General features: G+C 36.2%; 2 protein-coding genes across 9 annotated transcripts in view; one reads left to right on the top strand and one right to left on the bottom strand.

The window, feature by feature from the left end:
- Window positions 1–2,478: 2,478 nt before the first annotated feature.
- LOC124167286 (sorting nexin-6) lies at window positions 2,479–15,053 on the bottom strand. Of its 2 annotated transcripts, XM_046545209.1 has the most exons (13): window positions 14,570–15,053; window positions 14,447–14,494; window positions 14,253–14,357; window positions 14,066–14,176; window positions 13,810–13,931; window positions 12,047–12,170; window positions 11,757–11,961; window positions 6,966–7,081; window positions 5,890–6,072; window positions 5,631–5,648; window positions 5,390–5,453; window positions 2,973–3,058; window positions 2,479–2,888 (listed from the first exon to the last, which is right to left on the bottom strand). In XM_046545209.1, the coding sequence occupies exons 1-13, from the start codon at window positions 14,573–14,575 to the stop codon at window positions 2,835–2,837; spliced, it is 1,242 nt and encodes a 413-aa protein (XP_046401165.1). In that variant the 5' UTR covers window positions 14,576–15,053; the 3' UTR covers window positions 2,479–2,834. The 2 variants fall into 2 exon arrangements, with proteins under 2 accessions (XP_046401165.1, XP_046401166.1); XM_046545210.1 differs by lacking the exon at window positions 5,631–5,648 and having other exon boundaries at window positions 14,570–15,040.
- Window positions 15,054–15,666: 613 nt separating this feature from the next.
- The window catches only part of LOC124167285 (mitogen-activated protein kinase kinase kinase kinase 5), a 67,441-nt gene continuing 61,001 nt past the window's right edge, over window positions 15,667–22,106 (top strand). For all 7 annotated transcript variants that reach the window (XM_046545207.1, XM_046545205.1, XM_046545206.1 and 4 more), the window contains exons 1-6: window positions 15,667–15,894; window positions 15,975–16,032; window positions 16,140–16,295; window positions 16,368–16,471; window positions 20,814–20,942; window positions 21,379–21,560. In XM_046545207.1, coding sequence (XP_046401163.1) covers window positions 15,784–15,894; window positions 15,975–16,032; window positions 16,140–16,295; window positions 16,368–16,471; window positions 20,814–20,942; window positions 21,379–21,560 — 740 coding nt within the window. In that variant the 5' untranslated portion in view covers window positions 15,667–15,783. The remainder of the gene's footprint in view (window positions 15,895–15,974; window positions 16,033–16,139; window positions 16,296–16,367; window positions 16,472–20,813; window positions 20,943–21,378; window positions 21,561–22,106) is intronic.

Here is a 22,106-nt window from a genome sequence, read left to right as displayed (position 1 = left end):
AGGTACCCCCGATACCTAGCCCCCCCTTGTCCCTATCCTGGATCCTCTACTGCCAGCACCTAATAGTGTTAAGCTATGCTAAAAATGGGGCTTGCTGTAAGATAAAGGTTGAGATTACCTTCAGCCGCAGTCTCAGATACGTTACAACAAACCAAGAATAAAGTCTTTCATCACATACAAGGCAGCGATAACTACCATAAGCTGGCACAGACCATCAAATTTCTCGTTGGCAGCTGGATACCATCCAGATGCAAAGAGTAAGTGTGCATCCTTTCTTATGGATGCCATCCATATACCCAACCATGGGAGCAGCCAAAAATTAAGACTAGGGGGGGTTTTAGGCACAACTAATACTTTGGGGTGTTGGGTACCCGCCAGGGTAAGTGGTAGTTGCAGGGGCCTTCCTCCAGAAAATTTTTAAGAGTAATGGTTCCAAATACATAGCAAGTTTTACGGCTTTATGAGGGATATTTGATTAATCCTAAGGCTTTTATGTAAGTAATACCAATCCATTAAGTAAAACGGATTAAATTTAAAAATTTCTCTGAGCTCTGGGGGGGGGGAAGGTTTTAACCCCCAAAACCCCCCTTCGCTGCGTCACTGTACCCGACTGCTGCCTAGAGGATGCGGAAGAGCGATACAACCGCGCATAGAGGGATGCGGGGAGGAATCTGGGCAGCTTTCGCATGTGCTGCCATGTAACGGCTAAAATCTGAACTTAGAATGGTATAGCTATCTATTGGAGTCAAAAACAAAGGCAGGGGTCAAATTCCAGGAGAGTAGAGGCCCATGAGTAAGCAGGGGTCAATACCGTGAGATAAGTAAAAATCGGTGCAAGGGTCAGAATTAAAAATGGTCACAATAAATCCAAAACTAACGGAACGATCAATCCACGAGTCTCCAACAATAAATCGAGGATGGAAAGATGGCTACCAAGCAAACGGCAAGTCCATGCCTACAACTGTAGCCAGTGGCAGTTCCGTATGTCTGTGAAAATCTTGTATACAGTGAATAGTTCTAAAAATAATAATTCTTAATATTTTATAATAATTAATGTGAGATTTTCAGATTTCAACATGAAAAGATGACAAAGGTGAACCTATCAAAAGATGGCAAAGAGGTATATATGTATATATAAAGGGATACCAAATACATGTATATAAAGGGATACTAAATACTTATATATAAAGGGATACCAAATACATATATATATAAAAAGGGATACCAAATACATATATATAAAGGAATATATATATGTATTTAGTACTTAACGCATCCTGTCACACATTGCATCCACTACACATGTAGTATGGGCTGTGCTGGCTGGGTACACATGGCTGTTCATTTGCTGGTTTAGAAAAATTTTATCTTGACATTTTGTTCATACTATAAGTGTTAATTGACTCAAGTGAAGGATTAAATGGCAGGGATTGATCAGGAATCAGGACAACTGGGTGGGGAGTCTGGCCCCTTACATCCCTGTCACCAGCGGCACAGCGAGGGGAGTTTCAGGGGATAAACCCCCCCCCAGAGCTCAGAGAAATTTTTAAGTGTAATCCATTTTACTTAATTGGATAAATATTACTATTAGAATACTGTTAGGATTATTCAAATATCCCTCAGAAAGCCATAAAACTCGCCTAATTTTAAAATATTTCAGGGGGAGGGCCCGCGCACCTTCCATTTACCCTGGCAGGTATTCTATACCCCCCAGACCCCTCAGTATTAGTTGCGCCTTAAAACCCCCCACTTGCCTTAATTCTTAGCTGTACCCCTGCCTATCACTGCCAGTATAAGCCATTGTTTAGATTCCGAGAGGAAATTATGACAATGCTTCCTCGTTACTTGTTTTGCTGTTAACCCCTTGTAGGGGGCTTCCCCACAATCAACAACTCCATAGCCAAGGCAGCATGCATTTGAGCCCAAGTTTCTAATGAGACCTAACACCCCTGACAAATTTTGAAACATAAAACGCCATTTTTATACCATAAGAATGAAAAGTTATCTAAATTGAGAAGTATCTCATAATTTTTTAAGGCATTTTGTTTAGAAAAACCTAAGAAATACTCTCACAAATTCAGCTAAACCTTTGAACTGCCACAGACCAAACAATTTTTAAAACACTCATTAGCCACATTAGCTAAACATACTAATTACATTCTCCTTTCAAGATATGTACCTTTTCATATTTTTCAAAAGATGCCTTCTTTCACAAAACGACAAAATCTTAACGAAAAAAGTGTAATTCACAGTACAGTAGGCTCCGCACACATTAAAATAGCACTTACTTATACACCAATGAAGTGTGTACCAACCATCACTTTATACTGTGAGATAAAATGGAATGGCTAAGGCAGACAAAGCCTTCTACTTATTCTTAATCCTATGTACTTTGTTCCAACCACCCAATGAGCCATTTGGTCTTAAATTAAAGGTTATTAATGGGTATTTCCAAGAGGAGTGTAAGAAAACAGAACGTTAAGGTACAAATTTGATATATTTATTTTATATAATATATATTTTTTCAATATACAAGAATTTTCTAACAAACAATGAAAAATGGGAATATAATTAACAATGGAAATGCAATTCACATCATCATAATTATACATCAGTCATAATTATAATTCAATATAATGCACATAAACTGAAAATACTTTAGTTTCCAATAAATTGAAAAAATAATAATTTGACTTTAAATACCAACAAATATATTTTCTATGATAATGGAATAATTTTTATAAGCCTTCATTGTAAACATTTAACTTATATGTACAACATTACAATATAATATATACAAGAAGTGGAGATCAGTTTTTATCGCTACTGATAACTTAATGCTCCTCTTTCAGCACAGCCAGGACATTTTTAAATAACTGAACCTGAGCCTATAATTAAAAGAAAACGTAGATAATGAAACAACTTACAATAACAATGCATTTATTATGCTACACACTTAATGGCATATCTACCTTCGCATGCTTGAGCTCCAATTCAGCCAGATCTACTAGATTCTTTCGGAATAATGCAACTCTTCTTGCTCTGAAGTCAGATAATTCTGAAATGGGATACATAAAAGAGTTCATTTTTGTTTCAATTTTTCAATAGAAGGAGTGCAATAAAATCTTGATAACATGAATTCAAAAGGATTGTAAAAATTACCACACTATCAATTCTGAATAAGATAATTTTGAGTAGATTTAGAGAAAGATAATGTGGACATCCTAACCAAGCCATTGAAGACCACATCCTTCCATGGTATTGGCCCTAAGAAAACTCCCAGGGGCTTCAACTGAGGGAGGGTGTTGAAGACAATTGAAGAATGTGGTCATGAGAACTGTTTATATTTATTTTGTGTTAACTGATAACTATTATGGTACAGAAATCTGACTATATCTTCATTGATTTTGTCTTTTAATAAAAAGAGGTAACTTTAACACCTTTTAACAATTCCCATCTATATTCTTGCATTTCATTAGACAGCTAAAAACAATGAGGATATTCAGGGTTTGCCCATCAGTAAACCACTGAACTGTACATAAAGATTCCTGGTATGTGTGTGAAATGAATTTTTCTTGAGATTTCGCTCACTTTAAAAACTCAATTGTCACCAATGCTTCGAAGAGCACATTGCTCAATGTCTTCAGGGCAGTTCTTAAGGTGATGAGCAACTCACCCTTCAAACGTTGGATTGTGGACATTGAGTTGTTCATCGTCTTCCAAACTGCTCTGAAGACGATGAGCAATGTGCTCTTCAAAACATTGATGACTATGGAGGTTTTAACCTGAATGAAATCCAGAGAAAAATTCATTATTCACTGAATTGTAAACAATGGAATGCTGATGTTTATCATATTTTCTGAATGTTAAAAAACCCTAACGTATTAATTTCTAATAAATCACATAATAATTTAATAAAAAATAGCAGAAATTACTAATAAGGGGTGTCCGAAAACCAGGTCTCAGATTTTAATCAAACTTGGTAATGTAGTAATATTAAGACCAATCGCCTCAAGATGATAATTGCTGATAATTTTCATATTTATCAACACTACTTAAGATTCGCTGTTTCATCTGTAACCATTTCTTTTTGGGTGCTACTTTTGATGACTTTTCCCAAACTTAGCTCTATAATTTGGATTTCTGCATCAGCTTGTTCCATCTGAAATTCCTTTAGAGCTGAATATGAATAAATCGGGGAGGTTTTTACCAAGTACCGGGTGAAACAAGTTTTACCAACCCTCGCTTATGTTTTTGGTTTTATGCTGCACTCTTTTCCATTAAAAAAAATACATCAGGGAAATATGCAATTAGGGAAAATGGTCATTTGAGTGAAATGCCTAGGAAAAAAAGTATTTAGTCAAAAGTCTATAAAGGAAAATGACCCTTGTGGAATTGGGATTGGGGAAAAATGTCTGGGAGTCAGGGAATTTATTCACACTACACTTAGTAGGACAGCAATGCATCTAAGTGCCATATCTACACTAGGGCGTACTTTATTTTCCAGCATAGAAAATTTTGAGCTCTGGCCCACCAATTTTGTGACAATGTCTTTAAAATATGCTTATGCAAGATTTTCATGAAATCGGAGTATTCCTATGTTGGCCGAATCGAACACAAAGTGGTGTGACAGACACACCCAGAAATATACTAAATCACACTTGGACCTGCTGGTGTAGGAAGTCTACTTGGCCATTATTCAGGTAGGTGTTTCATATATGTTACTGGGTAGCTAATACCATATAGTAAGAAGGAATTTTCTCTGTGTGGCATGTAACTAGATAATTTATTTAAGAGAGAGCTTAGTGACATGCAGTTGCCTGCATTGAGTTTTGGAGAGAATTAGCAGAATAGAAGAAAAATACTTTTCTGGGAGCAAAGTAAGTACATATTTGGAATTGCACTTCAATGAATAAAAAATTAGTGGTCTCCTCCAAGCCCCCAGGAGGATGCATTTAATTGAGATGCAGGAAATATAGGTAAACATGCCATAAACATTTAAGTGACATTATCTTTTTTCATAATATGTATTAGGGAGAAGAATCAAAAAGTGATGCATAGGTAGGTTTGAGAGCCCTCCAATTCATAAGCATGCAATGGACAAACCTAATACAATAGGTCGGCCCCTAACACCTCTCTGGCCAGCTCACCTACGGAGTTGACTTTCGGTAGTCCTTAGAGTATAGATTTAACTAATATTGTGAATAAGCAGTAAAATATACGAAACAAAATATTTTAATCCACATTCTCTCTTCATCCTTTGAACAATTGAACTTCTGAATAAACCATTCAAGTGTTCATTAGAAGTAAACAGGAGACTAGGCCACCAGCTGAAATAATTTTTTGGCGAATAAAGTGTAGAATGATTACATTTACATGTAAAGCTCACCTTCCTTTCCTTTTTGTGACATTTGTTCAAATTTCGCACATGCTTGCTGCTGAGCCAATTCCGCCTGAAACAGAAGGCGTAGAATGTTATTCATAGCTGGCAACTTTCTCAGCCAATTACATCTACTTTCTTGGAAGATAGAACTAAAAGGTGAAATAAAGCTTTGCAGTTGGTAATACATACTTGAAAGCTACCATGCAATTTCTAAATCTACAAATGCAAAATGCAAGTGAGTACTTACATCAGCCACTTCCAAGGCCTTTGAGGGTTGGCAAAAAACCACAAAATGTTAAAAATGACAAATGATTCATATTTAGCAATGGAAATGTGTTAATAGTGGAAAAAGCAACTAAAATATTTCTGCTTATAGCTAATTTCATTGATTCACAAGCTGAAGGATATGAAATTTGAATTGAAGCATTTTCCTAAGTCAGTGTGGAAAGAAAACTTACTACACCATGCTTCAGCAAGTGTCCAATGGGCTATCATTTACTACTTACAGCATGGACATCCTTGTTTTTTGTTCTTGCTTTCTCCAAATTTTTATTTGCATTTTCATAATTAGCCAAGCAACGCAATCTTCTATACAACAATTTCTTTGCAGCCATGGAATCTCTCATGTAATACCGAAGCGTATCAGATAATTTCAGATCTTCATCACTAGCTACTCTCCCTTCAAGATTCTGGAATAAAGGATGTTGAAATAACATTTAAACTCTACCAAATTATACATTAAAATGGGCTAATTGATTAAATTTCCAGGATATTTTGATCAAGGAGGATGTTTATATCCTGCCACTTAATCTGAATTGTATATAGCCTCATGCAAATATCTCTGGGGCATTTATGGTGGACTCTTGTTAACACACACACTATCTAATAATATTTTTCTCATCAGTAAGTTGATTTCCTCATATACAAGTCTTTGACTCAGGTTCGCATTACAATGCAATGTGAGCCTGATTTCCCTGAAAGATGTGACTCTCAATTTTTATGTAACTCTTCACATGGAAGGCGTAGCCTGTTTTCCAGGGTAACATGTAAAAACTTTCTCATCTACTCCATGAAGAGTCAACAGGAGTCAAAAGTAGACATCATACAATTCGTGAAGTAGGGTATTCAACTGGACTTTATGATAAAATTATAAGGGATAGTCAACAATATAATGCATTTAAGCAATGATAATTGAGGCAGTTCTAAAGTGCTTGCAAAATTAATACGAATGGCATCATAAAGGAACATTTATGACCTCTGCATGTAAGAATGCAAGCCATTCTCATCATAATGCAAAGAGCCACCTAAAAGGAAGAACTAGTTTTTTCCGCACCAGAATTTTATTATCAGGAGGTTTAACCGTGCATTTACAGGATGCACTACAAATCCCATTTGTAAAAATTGAATTTAATTGATTATGACTTCTGACAAGATACATACATAAAAGCCCCACAAGTGCTAACATCCACCAAATTTCAAATAATTAAACTACACTAGCATTAAATATTGACCTATTGCTGGTCTACTTAAATACAAAAAAGCTGTAATTAATAACTATGAAAATCGCTAGCTGAGAACTTACCCTAGCCTTTTCTAAGGTATCTGCTACTTTGGCAAGGAATTTTTCCAGTGGTCCTTTGTCAATCGTGGACAATAATATCAAACCTGATGAAATCTTAATATAACAGTCAGCAACATCTATAATGAAAATTGAGAAGACCTCAGACTTGAGAGAGAAATTTCACTTAACACTTAAGATAACCAGAAACTGATATTAAGGAGTTGGCCATAATGTTTATTCATTTATCCAGAGTTTTTCTGATTGAAGGAGGTTGCCATATTTTAAATGAAATACTCTTAGCATTTGATAATTAAGTACAAAAAAATCATTAATTTTTTTAATCACACCAAGCATGATGATTTATTAAAACATTCAGTTTGTATTTTGGAACTCCATTATCATGAAGTTGAGATTCATTAACAATAGATTTTCGACTTCAGTTGAGTTTGAGTCGATCATTGCTAAAATCTGGATTTTAAATTGTAGTCTGAAATTCAATGCTAAGCTTTATGTTTTTAAGAAAACTAAATTCATTTCTCCTCTCAGAGTAACATGTTTGCTGCAGAGCTGAATATCCCTTCCTAGGCAGTGGGACAAGGGCAGAGTATGGAAAGTTACAAAAAAATTAAATGGTTAAAGTTAATCTAGATAAAAAGTAACTAGATAAAATTAAAAGCTACCAAGCTGAAAAAGAAAGTTATTGAATTTAAAAATTAGTTTATTTCCTTCTCTTCTCATAAGTCTCAGCCAAAAAACAATGCACTATCCTTCCAGGACAAGGTCTTGGTATTGTTCCTAGTTTTTTGTCTGAGAGTGCATTCCGAAAGTCTTATGGATACTCCAATTAACCGTGCTGACAATGGGATGTTGCGGAGTGTGTAAACTGCCACATTTTACAGATACAATACTTTGACTTTACCCTATCCTCTCATCGCAAGCCAAGTTTTTGGTGACCCGCTCCTTCATTTTCAACACTCTGATATGAATAACACGATGTTGCTGAGGTGGCATTTGCGCCACAGCAAACATTGTGTTCAAGTAGTTTTGCGCGTTCTTGTCTGAGGATGCGTTCCAAAACTTTGGTGGCCAATTTACTCAACCCCTCTATTGTTTGGATGTGTTAGTCTGGGCCTATTCACTGCATACTAGTACAGATACCCTGCTATATTGTATTCTTAGACACCATTTCATTTTCATCTTTGCCAGTCAAACAAGCTTCATGTCAAAATTTTAACAGATTGACATTCACTAAAATTTAATGAATAAAATTAACTCAAGCTAGCTTTGAATCAGTTAATGAAAAATTTAAAGGAATAAAATTTGAATATTAACCATTATAAAGTAACAATTAAATTAAATAGGTAACTTAATTTTTAACAATTACTTGAAATCGCTATTTTTTTAAGGCATTCATCCTGACTATGATCACAGGCATACTCCATTCTGTGGATTGCGGTCCACCGAGTGGTTGAGGCCAGCAAGAAAACACAAAACCTGAACTCACCCAGTTCAGGCTCCTTGGCTGTCTGACAATGAGTTTGTGTCCGCAGACAACCGGATTAAGAAGGTGGCCGACCACAGCCTATCATAATTTCTAGCAGGCATTTAGCTTTCCAACTTAACCACCTCAAACAGCCTCTTTGGAAAGAAGGGTAGGGGCAGCAGTGGGTATAAGTGCCTGCAAAAGGGTTTTCCCAAGTGCTAAAGCTACTCTGCCATTGGACTCCTAGGAGGTCGCATGGCAGGCCACCTCATTTCCCCCCCTGACTGCCTGCATTCGGTCTCTGAGACAGTAATGCTTGTTAAAGACCTACAGAAATATTCGTAATATACCATGGGGAAAATATGGGTTATGCCCACTCTCTCTATCTCTTGCACACACTGACAAAGGCAGCCACGGAGAGATTCATGACTGCTTGCAGGCTTCTGCCGCTGGGTGACTCATTTTCATAACCCGAGGTAATTGTTAAAAGACATTTCTTTTCAACTTATCAACAGAGTCTATAAGTACATATATCTGCCAGTGGACATACAATAATGAACTTTAAGAGCACAGATAAGAAAATAATGACTTTTTACTTTTTTAACTACATAAGTTTAATATCCTGAAACTCTGTACGATTATTGTGAAAGCTTCTACCAACAACTGTGCAAAGGATATTTTGATATCTCAATCCACTAAGTTCCTATAGAGCCATAAATGCATTGCCTCTGTGCTGTAATCCCTAAAATGCACTACAATTCTGTTTCTGAGCACATAATGAAATAGTTATTGAAATAAAAATAAGATGCATGTCATCAGTTAAGGGAGAAATAAAATAGCTACAACATTACATACTTAGTTTTAAAATCAAATGAGTGGTCTTAGAGATACTGGTCTCCAAACTTGGGTTATAGGATTCACGATGCATAGTAGAGGTTGTGCAGCATGGGGACCTTCAGCCGATTGGAGCTGGTAAAGAGGATGTGGATGAACAAGGAGCAGCCACCGTCCAGGCCCACTGCAGGCATGGAGTACACTCGAGGCCCTCCTAGTATATTGCCTCAAGAATGTGGCATGGGCCCATTCCTCGGACTAGGGACTGCTAATTTCAGAGCTTTTGCAACCAGAGAGAGACTGTGGTCAGTTTTCAATGAAGCCACCTGGGAGCACCCGGGTGGAACCAATTTCTTTAATTCATTAGCATACTGAAACCTCCACTCATGGACACCTCTGACTTAAGGATAGTATGTATTCAATTCCCTGGCAGAAGGATATACATTTGTGTAAGGATAGAACCTCTATTATACTTACTCTCCCACTTACAGGCAGACACTTTAAGCCACAGTTTTAATATTAATGGAAACCATTGCTATGGGTTTTCTGACCGATCTCTAAAAAATAGAAAGTATTTTAAATAAAAGAATTTTATTAAGCTGGCTTAATTTGCTACACTATACTACTTTCAGGGTAATATTAAGCATAAAAATGAGGTCACCTCCAACTTACGGACGCCTTTCACTTACAGACACATTTTTGAGGACCGTTTGTGCCGGGAAATGATAGATTTCACTGTACAGTAAGTCCGTGACATACGAGCAAGATGCGTTCCGAGACCTAGCTCGTCCGTTGAATTTGCTAGTTAGTTAGCAAACCTAAGTAAGGCATCGAAAACGGTGTTTATCCTGCAGAATGCAACACTGCAGTGCAATTTTGCACTCCTCCTAGGTGAGCAACTGATCTAGCTATGCACGCAATGCAGCCAGTTCCAAACAAATTTCATAATCCACGGAAAGTAAGAACGGATGAAACAATGAACAGTGCCTGGTCACACAGCAGTTCCATGGATACTATGTTCAGCAGGGGCGCAGCTAAGAATTAAAGCTAGGGGGGGTTTTAGGCGCAAATAATACTTCGGGGTTTGGGGGTATTGCATACCCGCCAGGGTAAGCAGGAGTTGCGGTGTCGTCCTCCAGAAAAATTTCAAGAATAATGGTTCAAAATGGCGAGTATTACTGCTTTAAGAGGGATATTTGATTTATCCTAACACTATGCTATAAGTAATACTGATCCAATTACGTAAAATGGATTAAACTTAAAAATTTCTCTGAGCTCTGGGGGAGGTTTTAACCCCCAAAACGCTGCACCACTGATGTTCAGATAGTGCCCTAAGTGTTAGTTCTTCTATGCCATACTGCGTAGCAATGGCCAACTCCGAAGGCACCAAATTTGAAATTTTGGGAATTGAATTATTTGAATGTGTGCATCTCTGAATGTTCATAAGTAGAGGTCTTACCGCACTAAAATTCCACTCTGAAGAGGCATAAGAGAGTGGGGTCAAGTAATACACAATGTATGAATTTCACACAAAATTGCAAGTCTTCTCTGATCATATGTGGTGGGCCAAGCCACTGATGGTAGGCCAGTTTGTATGGCACTACCCAGTCACTAGCTGTGGGTAACACATTGTAGTGTGTTACACACAGCTACAGGGGGGAAATGTAGCACACTGGTGTGTCACACTTCCCTGAGTTAAATGACTTTTGTCTTGGACAACATGACCCATCAGTGGTTCTTAACTGGCGCTCGCATAGATTACCACATGAGTATAGGTAGACAAACCAAGTTTTATGCCTCTTAATTATTACCATACCTAATACCATAGCTATAAAAACTGATCCAGAGATAAATGACATGTATTGACTAGCAAATTAAAAAGATGCAGTGATTGTCCTTTTCTTAAAGGAGATAAATTATATAACCCCCTTCCTAGAAATATAAGGAATATTAATTACCTGGGTCTTTTAAAAATCAAATTGAAACACTTATTTCTCAGCAAAGTCTGCTATACTGTGGATGAGTTTGCTCTTTCTCTAACCAAAATGAATTATAAATTGAAAAAATAATGTAAAGCATCTTCAAGTTTGTATCATGCATATTGTAGTTTTTATAATATATTTCTTATTTTATGTTCAGGTGTGACTCCCTGGCAGACTATATCACGTACAGCTAACTTTTTGAGGCATGACATCCTAATTATCTCCGTGAAAAATGAAAAGAACTTAATAACTTTACTCACATAATACTTACTAATAAATTTAAAATAGCATGATGATATGATATGAGAACATATTTATACTCATGGCCATATGATATGGACTGATTGGCGCCATAAATTAAAAACAGCAATTGACTACATAGTGGGTGAGGGTAGGTGGGATGATTTTTATAAGAATCACAAAAGAACACTTGGGCTAATCTTACACACAAACTACACCAAAAATTTAAACAGTACCTATTAAAATTTTTGCGAAAATATATTAAAAATTTACCTTTGTGTTTCTTAGTCATTCGATCAGCCTTTGCAGTAGCATCTTTAAGATGGGAATGGTAATCGACCAAAAAGTTTTTCTGTTGCTCAAAAAATTTGTCTTCATCCTTCTGCGTTGTAGATAAAACAAATCCATCAGTGGAACTAGAAAATGATCTAACAAGTCCACCCAAAAATTCCATTTTGTTTTTTCCCCTAACACACAACTGAAAAATTGAACACAATAGGCGTGTTAAAATAAAGAAAATTGGTTAACAAGCAAATCCTCACCACATAATATCAAATTCTTACATCTTGGTCATACTCCAAGAAAACCCTAAACTTGTGATCATTCCTAAACACAGGATGATTGGCGAGACGGCATAGAAATACCTCGTGCATTGCAACTGTTTTCTTGAAAGTGGCCAGATATTCACTGTGAATAAAAAAATAATTTCACTTAAAAATAAAAATGAACTTCGATAAAAAATAACATGAAAATGAACTTTTCGTTCGTATTCCTTAGCACTAGAACATCTGAATTTGTCTGCCTACCTAAAAAGCCTAATTCCCTAGTTCCAGGAAAAACTTTACTAAAACTGTATTTTCTCTCTCCTAGTATTTGCTTTGGATCATTTAACTTTTTGCTCATTTGAAGATTTTTTTACAGTTAAAGTAAGTTAAATTGGTTTTCTGTCATTATTTATTATTTTTAATCTTTAAAAATTGCCAAATAAAATATTTAAACATTTACATTTAATCTGGGACGGAGGGTTAGCTACTCCATTCGTCAGAATTAAAATTCTATGAATTCATTCTCTGCAGAGCCTTTTGACAGGATATAACAGTTTTTAAGATAAATTGCCAATTATGATGTTTATATCATTAGATTTGTCAGATTTATGCATGGGGTGAACTAAATTCTAAAAATACATCAAAATTGCAATATATTATTTAAACATAACCACTTTTTAAAATAAAGGATCAATGCATCAACTCATGGGTTTCCCCAGCTTAGATCCATTCACTTACTTCAACATTTCACCATATTGTTCTCGAGATGATGACAGTTATGTGGGCATTACAGGGACTAAATCATCAGCTCATGAAGTCTACATAGTGCCATATTAGTGTAGAAAATATAAAAGTTATAAAAAATAAACATAAATTAAAGGAAATAATATCGGAGTGATGGTGCTTCAGAGAAGTTTTCCCAAGATTTATATCTATTGCATGTGGTCCTTTGTTTTTTTTTATTGGCCCACCTTGTCATTATTTTGCATGGTTCTTGCAGCACCACTAATTCTCGGTTTTAAAAACCAAAGCTTGTTTTTTTCTATATTTCTCTCCACTATTACTTATGAACTTTCCACACTTCACATGAAATTATATTAAGTAGGCACTAGCAGTAAATGCCACTGATGCTCCACCCAAGCAGTGATTATAGCATTTGCCAATGACTATACTTGGCAAACATAGCTGGCTGATATCCTTCAGTCAAACAATAATTATGCCAGTAACATTGAATGCAACTTTAATTTGCCAGTGAAAGCAACTTTCATTTGCCATGGAAAGCAGATACGTATATACTTAGTCAGTAGCGTAACTAGGAATATTTTTGGGGGGGGGGGGGGGGGGGAATGAGGGGTCGACTCCCCTCCGCCCCCAAGCAATCGGGGTTTGAGAAAATTTTTTGAAAAATGACATGCCTGGAAATGCACTCTACATCATTTTGGTACTTTAAATTTAACCTTAAGTAGATGCAGTTATTATACATCAAAACTAGGTAATAGTTTTATAATAACTTTTTTCTATGAGGCTTCGGGAGGGAGGGATCTATCCTCTCCCATACATATGCCACTGTACTTTGTCTGAAAAAGTAGTTTTAATTTTCCTCGACATTTTTTATAAATCGGTAACTGCACGTGTCACTGTTTCAAAGGTGACTTAGGAGCATCAAAATCTAACCAAATTTATTTTCTTTATTATTTATCTCACGATTCTATCAATGGCCCATTTTGCCTCTGGAATTCTTTGGATTAAAATATCCGCTGAAATTAATAAACATGACTCACGCTTCTAACTCCTGCTTCATTTTAGTAAATTCTTCCTTTGTCATGGTACCTTCACCCTCTCCCAGTTTCAGCAGTTTTTCCCTGGAGGCATCGAAGTCGGGTTTAGGAGGCGCCGGAGGTATCTATTAAACAAATCAGAGCACGGGGGTATGAGTCAATCGAAATTTACAAATTCTGAAATAAGTATTCACATCGCACAAAAATTTGGTGGAAATGGAAACATGCTTCTTTCGCATGATAAGACAAGACAACTTACGATGTAAGCAGCATAATCCTCGTTTTCCTCGAACCTATCCTGGAGCCAGACAAATTCTTCGTGTTGACGAACAACTTGCAATTCTGACTTTTTAAATTCAGGTAGTGTTGTCTGAAAATTCACATGGAAAAGTTGTAATAAGAACTATCGAGTAAGAAAATGCATCCCTTATTAACACCAATCCTACCTTAGTATGAACCGTAAATTTAACTTTGTCCTTCTCACTCAAAGCATCGGCTATGTCGACCACAAGTGAATTGTCGGTCAGGTCAACTGTCTCCGACCTTCCAGACTGTAAAGATAAAGATATGCAGGTAACGCAATGTAATTCAGGTGACATAAAACGAGATTGAGTTTCAAGCTTCGAAATAGTGTTGCTACCTTTCTGTTATCCTCGTTTAGAAGCTCAGGTCCATCGTCCAATCCGTCCTAAGTTCGAAAAATATCATTAATAGCATGCATTCGCTCCCAAAAGCTTTAAATACAACAGGAATACACACTCACCATCATGATTTAAACGGATTAGGTAACGAATAATCTTCAGCAATAAAATCACAGAGGTATTGCCACTAAAGCGAACTATAACTTTTCACTGATTATAGAAAATTACACCCTCTCCGGCTCTCAAGAAAACTGGAATGATGCGTTATGGGTTAGTTCTGGCAAAATGTATCAGTAAATGCCAACTCGTGCCCTCCCCCATAAAAAAGACATATGAGAAGCGTATTGAGATGATTCAGATCGAAGAGATAACGAGCAACGCCCATCTGTATTCACGTTAACATACTTTGGATGGCCTAAAATTATCAGAGGGTGACAATTCCAGGCTAAGATTATAAGAAATCCATATCAATATATGCTAAAATAAAGCAAAGTTGGAAATAATAAACGGAATTGTGGTCACATCTTTGGGACAATCGATTTAACGAAATCACCTCATCCGCTGCCTTTTGGCAATCAATTTGGTATTAAAAACGTAATTTACCGATTTAGAGTTTGAGACAGACGGTCAATTGCCAAGTATATATACTAGGGATACTAGGCATAAATATAATTCACGTTCTATTAATTGTAAACATCATCTCCCACGAACCAGCATGACCGAGCATGACCTGATATCGGTCATAGTTTGTGGAGTCAGTGCCTTGTAGGCCTACCGATTGTTTTTAAAATATCCATTAGGAAAAAAACAGACCGGACTAGTAATTCGCTCTCATTACCGTCTCTATAAATAGTGCGTGCAGTATGGTGTGCTACAAGAAGGTACTTTACGTCACTGCTTTCTTGAATTCCCTGAGGAAATCTACAATGGATTGATAAAAAAGATTGCCATTTACTGAAAAATCATACAGGAGACAGAAATATACTCTTCTTGCTTTGCTCTGCAAAAAAGACTATTATATTTCCCGACAGACCACTTGCCACGTTAGCCCACACTTCCTTTTCTTCAAAAGTTGGTAAGGATTTTGGATTAACTCTATGCATTTGGTATACTTACAAGTAGCGCTTTACGGCTACTTTCGTAAACGAAAGACATCTGATTCGAGAGTTCGTTCGATTTCGATCATTGCGATAGTGAACTCCTTCGATAGTTGAAACTTCAATAACATCAGAAAATCGGAAATCTGAGTTGAAACGATATTGGCAGGTGAAATACGTGACCAACAGTAATGTAGAAATGTGCCTATTTTAATTATTATTGCAAAATTACGCATGTAATGGCTCATGGAACGGGTATGCTATCTTCGGATATTAGTAGGAGAAATCCTCAGGATGAATACGAACTAATCCAGAGGATTGGGAGTGGAACGTACGGTGATGTTTACAAGGTTTGTTAAACTCACGTCGTAGCCAGTAAAATCAAGTTATTTTACTAGATAGTATGTTTAATATCATAATTAACTTACAGGCCAAAAGGATATCCAACAATGATTTAGCCGCCATCAAAGTTATCAAGCTAGAACCAGGTTGGTGTTTTCTTTATTGACGACCGAAGAATTGATTTTCTTATTGAGTGATCTTTTTTGGAAAATATGACTATTTGCATTCACAAACTCGGTATTGATTGTTTAAGGTGACGATTTTGCCATCATCCAGCAAGAGATATTGATGATGAAAGATTGCCGACATCCTAATATCATTGCTTACTATGGAAGTTATTTACGTCGTGACAAATTGTGGATATGTATGGAATATTGCGGTGGGGGTTCTCTGCAGGATATATACCACAGTAAGTATTTATTTTACCCGATTTAAGTGAATTAAGGATAGAGATTCTGGTATTTACGATTATTTTGTACAGTTACAGGTCCGCTGACCGAGCCACAAATTGCTTACATGTGCCGTGAAACATTATATGGATTAGCGTACCTTCACGGCATGGGTAAAATGCACAGGGATATTAAGGTAAGTTGTATATAAGCAATATTCCCAATTAAATATCTAAATTGTAATTATAAGCCGTAGTAAGTCTCTGCCATTGTAATTTGTATTGCCACCCGTCATTGTGCATTATTTGTGAAGCATTGAATTGCTTTTTTATTTCTCTCCCTTTCGATTCCCCCGATATAAGTGTTTTTAACGAGTGAGAATCAATTTTTCCCAAATTGTCAACGATTTGGTAATTAACTACATTGCCACATTTGAAGATTCTTGTACTTGATGTTGATGGTATACCTCGCATGTTGTGAAGTGTTATTGAAGGAATAATGTGAAAATTTAAAATCTGAAAGTAGTATTAATTTGTCCGTTTTAGTCCTCCCTTTTTAATTTACTTCGTTATTGAAACTATTTCAAGTTGTGCTTACCGTGTGTTCGATCCTTCTTTAGTGCTACTTTGTGTAGGTATGCCCTTATGCTCAACGTTTACTTTGCGATATTGTAGGTTTTAAGAGAGACGGCGATACTTAAGTCTGCTACTTTCATTTTTTGTGAATTCTCCTTATCGAAAATTGTTCCTCATATTTTTCGGAATTCAGAAGTACAGAAAGAGCTATGTTTTGATAAAGCTGTATCGTGTTACTCTTGCCAAGAAGATTATTTTCATTAGTTGTGATCGGTTTTAGTGTTAAAATTTTCTTACTTAGCTTAGAATAAATGCTGTCATTATGTGTCAAACTAGTCATGCGCTTCCAAATATGTAAATTTCATGAAATGAAATAGTTTGGAATGAATGGTTTGCAAGTACGCCAAATGTACGTATTAGACGGCTATAGTAGTTGTGACTTGCCTCGAATCTGAATTTCCTCTCTTTGAAAAGTTTTGTTGTGTTTGTAATGATGGTGTTTTGTAATTTGGGTGGATGCAGTTTCAAATCATTCTTAACTCGTGTTATCCTGAAGAATCATGTCTTATGAAAGCAAAGGCTTGTTTGAAGTAATGAAATTCGAAGGCAATAGCTACACTGATGAATCTATGACTGATAAAACGATCAGAAACCTGTTTGGGATCAATCAGATTAATGATCTCTAAAACCGTTATCTCAGGATACCCACTGGATCTGGAACACTGAAAATTAATTCTTAAAAGCATTTTAATTCACATTTTTTCAATGAAGCGAAGGAAAATCCAAATTAATAATACAAGGGAATATTTAAAGATATTATTCTTTTTCTTTGTTCACATAATGCATATTGGACTCCAAATAACACTGAAAATTTGGCAAAAAATTTGAAAAATGTGTTCATAGTATTTAAAAATTTAGGGTAGATGGGAATGGGTAGGGTAGAATTTAGTTAGGTAGGTAAGCCATAGGACCCCATAAAATTCCTTTGGGCATCCTAAAAACATAGTGTTCAACTGGACTCTATTCTTAGCTGATTTATTTAGTCGGGAAAGTGCTTTATGTGCTTCAGGATATTTTCACTTTTGCTGCAAAGAAGGAAGGCATATGGGAGACTTGGTCCCCAAAAAAATTAATTTATGGCTATGTTCTTGGTGATACAATTATAAACTGTTGATTTTGTTGAAATGACACATTGCAATATTTCCACTTATAGATTTATTTTACACTACGCATTTCGTCGTTACAACAACATTTTCAAGTGTCTTAATTTATTTTGAATCACATAATTGTTTGTACCTTAGAATGTAGGGAGGGATCATTTAAGTTACCATTTTCAGTTATATGTAATAAATAATAGCTTTAGCCATCATTTTCCATGTCATAAGGCCTATTGTGTTGTAATTGGTATCATCATTTCTGGAGATGCGATTCAATTACTTACTCTTTTCATTGATTTGTGACAAAACCATCTACAGTGTTACTGCTCTGAACTGGCTTTGGGGATTTAGTGTATCCAGGATGGAGATTGGTGTGTGCACAAATGATGGGAAAGGGATCATGGTTCCTGTCATGTCTTCTATTCCTGAATTAGTGTACTGTCATTTTATTAGTATTGAAAATCTTAATTAAGTCTCCTCTAGAGAAATTTTATGTTAGTATATGATGAAAAGGTTAATATTTAACCATCAAGAAAGAAATGTGTATGATTCAAGAGAATGCATACTTGGGATATTTTGGAGGTAATGCTTCAGTTATTCTAATTCAATGTGAAAGCCCTAGGTGAAAGAAACCCTGTGTGTCCTTACTATGTACACATATTGATTTCACAAGGAAAAGTATGCATACGAATGGACTTTCAGCCGAAACCACGTAAGGTGCATTATAATACTACATTACATGAAGGGTACAACTTTTCCTCTTACCACTCCATTTCTCCACTGTGTAGATTTTTTAGGCAACCCCATCATTCCTTTAACTGTTAATGTTGTTCATGTATAAGTGAAGTAGCCCTCAGTTAAATTTCAAAATCAAGAATATTTATACAGGTGATTCTGTTATCTGCCACTCTCGATGCATTTAAATGGGTTTAGAAACTTTATTAAACCCATTACTAAACCTCAGAATTAAATTAAACTTATTTTAAAGTCTACCATTTTTACAGAAACTGAGTTCCTTTCGCTTTAAAATAAGACCAGCAGGCAGATTATGCCAGAATTATTAGCCAAGTGATAATTTATTTTTATACAGCATGTGAGGGTAAATTTTCCTTTTTTTTGTAGTATTTGCAACCGTGCTGTATGAATTTTGTGTATAACTGAGGGCTAAAATTTTGTGTATGGGTACAATTTCATGTGCTGCAACTTCCTTCCAAATTTCAAGAAAATCTGAGATGGTCATGTTGGGAGCTGTGATGATTTGACATGGAATGACCCCAAGTACCATTCATGATGCTGATGGAAAACCAATCCAAATTTCACTTCACACAATCTCTTGCTAGTGTTGATGATAGATGAATTGCTGTGCACTCATCACCTTCCTGTGGACCGTTTTTCAAACCGATTAGAATGCACACTATGTGCAACATTTACTTCCATGGGCTCCGCCTATGCCTCCTCTATACAGTCCCCTTGGTCAAAGTTAATTCTACTGTAGACTAATTTTTGACCTGATTTACCTATAATGAACCCTGCAGCACTAGATTAGGTACTCTACATTTCCTTAAATTACAAGGTAATAGTGAATTTTACCCAGAAAGATTGTCTCGCTATATGATGTCATGTTTCGTTAGAGGTCACTTCACTGCTATTGGCTACTGAGTGAAGTGTGTGGTGAATATTTCTTGCAGTGTTTTCAATTCTAACATTAGGGTGAGAATGAAGCTTTAAGCATATTAACCTATCATTGAGATGTCATATTTTACGATTTTTGATGGATCACAATTTCTTGAGAATAGACAAAGTAAAGTGAATGGTGAAGAAAGGGAATGATAGAGTGCTAGACATGGTTGGTGATCAGAGGATATTTTAGAGAATGTGAGGTAATGGGGAAGATAGAAAATATGGTTTACTGATAGGGTGAAAGGGAATAGGTCGTTTTGTGTATTTAAAGGTGAATTTCAGTGTGGGAGGGAACAGATCCTCAGTTCATTATGCAACATTTATTTTGTGGGCAAGTTGCCATGTACGAGGGTTGCCCAGAAAGTAATGCACCATATTTGTTTTCTTCGACATTTACTCATTGCATATCATGAGAACTAAACAAACGAAAGAGTGATTTTTTCAACTACACATCCAATTTTTCCACGTAATCTCCGTCCTGTTCTATGGCCTTCCTCCAGTGCGAAATGAAGGCGTGCTTGCCCTGTTGGTTCCAATTCTTGTCCTGGTCCCCGATCGCTACAAATATTGGAGCGCCATCGAATCGCCTTCTGATGCCCTCGTACTCTGAGCCCAGCGACTAACTGTACTCCTATTGTACACCTACAGGAGACACTTAATAGACTTGGTACAAACATTTTTGCATATTCCCAAAAGTTTCTATCCTTACAGTGAGAAATTCAATGACGGCACAATGCTTACTGATATACCACTTACTGATTCCATTTTGAAATGGTCCTGCAGCTAAGATAAATGTAGCAAAAGCCAGAAATTTTGCATGTGCACCCATGAAACTTCAGATGATGCCTACGTGATGTTTTGTATTTGCTCAATTGTTGTCAGCTAAGAAAACTATTAAATTTTGAAAATTTGAGCTACAGTTTTGTGGGCCAGAAAGTTTGCACTTGGTGTGACAGCAAAAGTGTGATTTACATTTTTTATAATTCATCAGCATTGACCATAGAACTGAGTGGAGATGGCCATGAAAGTAAAAACCATATGTATTAAACTCTTATTCACATGTTTCCTTTCCATGTTGTACAGTTTTGCTAATCTGCTATTATTCCTTATGTAATTTTTACTCCAGGGAGCCAATATTTTACTGACAGAAGCCGGAGATGTTAAACTTGCTGACTTTGGCGTGTCTGCACAAATTACTGCCACCATCAACAAACGGAAATCATTCATCGGAACTCCCTACTGGATGGCTCCCGAGGTATCACGATTTATTTTTAATGGTCAACTGTTTTTTGTTCTTTCCTTTCTCTAAAGGTACTTTCTTTAAAGTATGGTTAGACTCTAAAGGCATATTTTTTGTAGTGGATTATTAATGGATTTTAAAGCAAAATGTGAGCTTAGATTTTTCTGTAAAAAATAGGGGTTCATTTGGAATAAAATGGTAATGAATTGTCTGATATTATATTTGAAATGTTGAAAATCAACTAATATGTGGTATACCTATAAAAATTTTAGCTACATCAATTGACTATGGACTCATCACTTAAGCCATTAGATTGTGTAAATGGTTCAAGGGTTGTATGAATTTAGTGTGAAAATACTTGATATTGATTTTATGGTTTACCCTTACAATAGATTTTTCCGTCATCTGAAGCCAAGGTATAACTAGTGACATTTGTCCTCCTGTCTTCTAGGTTGCTGCAGTTGAAAGGAAAGGTGGATACAATCAACTGTGCGATATATGGGCCGTGGGAGTCACTGCTATTGAGTTGGCTGAACTTCAGCCACCTATGTTTGACCTTCACCCAATGAGAGCTCTCTTCTTGATGTCTAAAAGTGGATTCAAGCCACCAGCATTAAAAGATCGGGACAAATGGTAAGATTGATTTATTGCTCTATATGTTTTAATTTAAAGTGATAAAAGTGGTGGAATGCAAGTGAGCATATATGTACATTTTGTGGTAATTGCTGTCTGAGAATTCCTAAAATTTGCACCTCATCGAAAAAAATTATAACAATTTAGTTTCATTTCTGTTAGGTTTTAACAACGTTTTTTAATGGTTTTAAACAATTTTTAATCATCAAAGTGGATACCCGGGTTGGTATTGTTAGAATTGAGAATAGAAGGGATTACACTACCAAATGTTATGTTTGATTTATTATGCAATAGGTGTGAAAAAGGCTCTCATCAAATTTTACCAATGAGTGCTGAATAATTTTGCCCCTAGAGTAGTTTGAAGTTTCAACTTGAATTCCGCGCCAAAAACTCATTTCTCGGGCGACACCATGTTGATGACGTGTGAACCTCATGATATCTGCATTGCTTGCATAAGGAGTGCATTGTTGTCTAAGTTAATTAGAGTATAAATGAGTAGTAGATAAAACGGAGAATTTTAAATGAGTGGAAGAAAACCTTACACAC

This window comes from Ischnura elegans, chromosome 10 (genome assembly GCF_921293095.1).
Source record: "Ischnura elegans chromosome 10, ioIscEleg1.1, whole genome shotgun sequence".
NCBI lineage: Eukaryota > Metazoa > Arthropoda > Insecta > Odonata > Coenagrionidae > Ischnura > Ischnura elegans.
The sequence above is the reverse complement of the archived record's forward strand: the minus strand, read 5'-3'. Positions and strand labels throughout refer to the sequence as shown.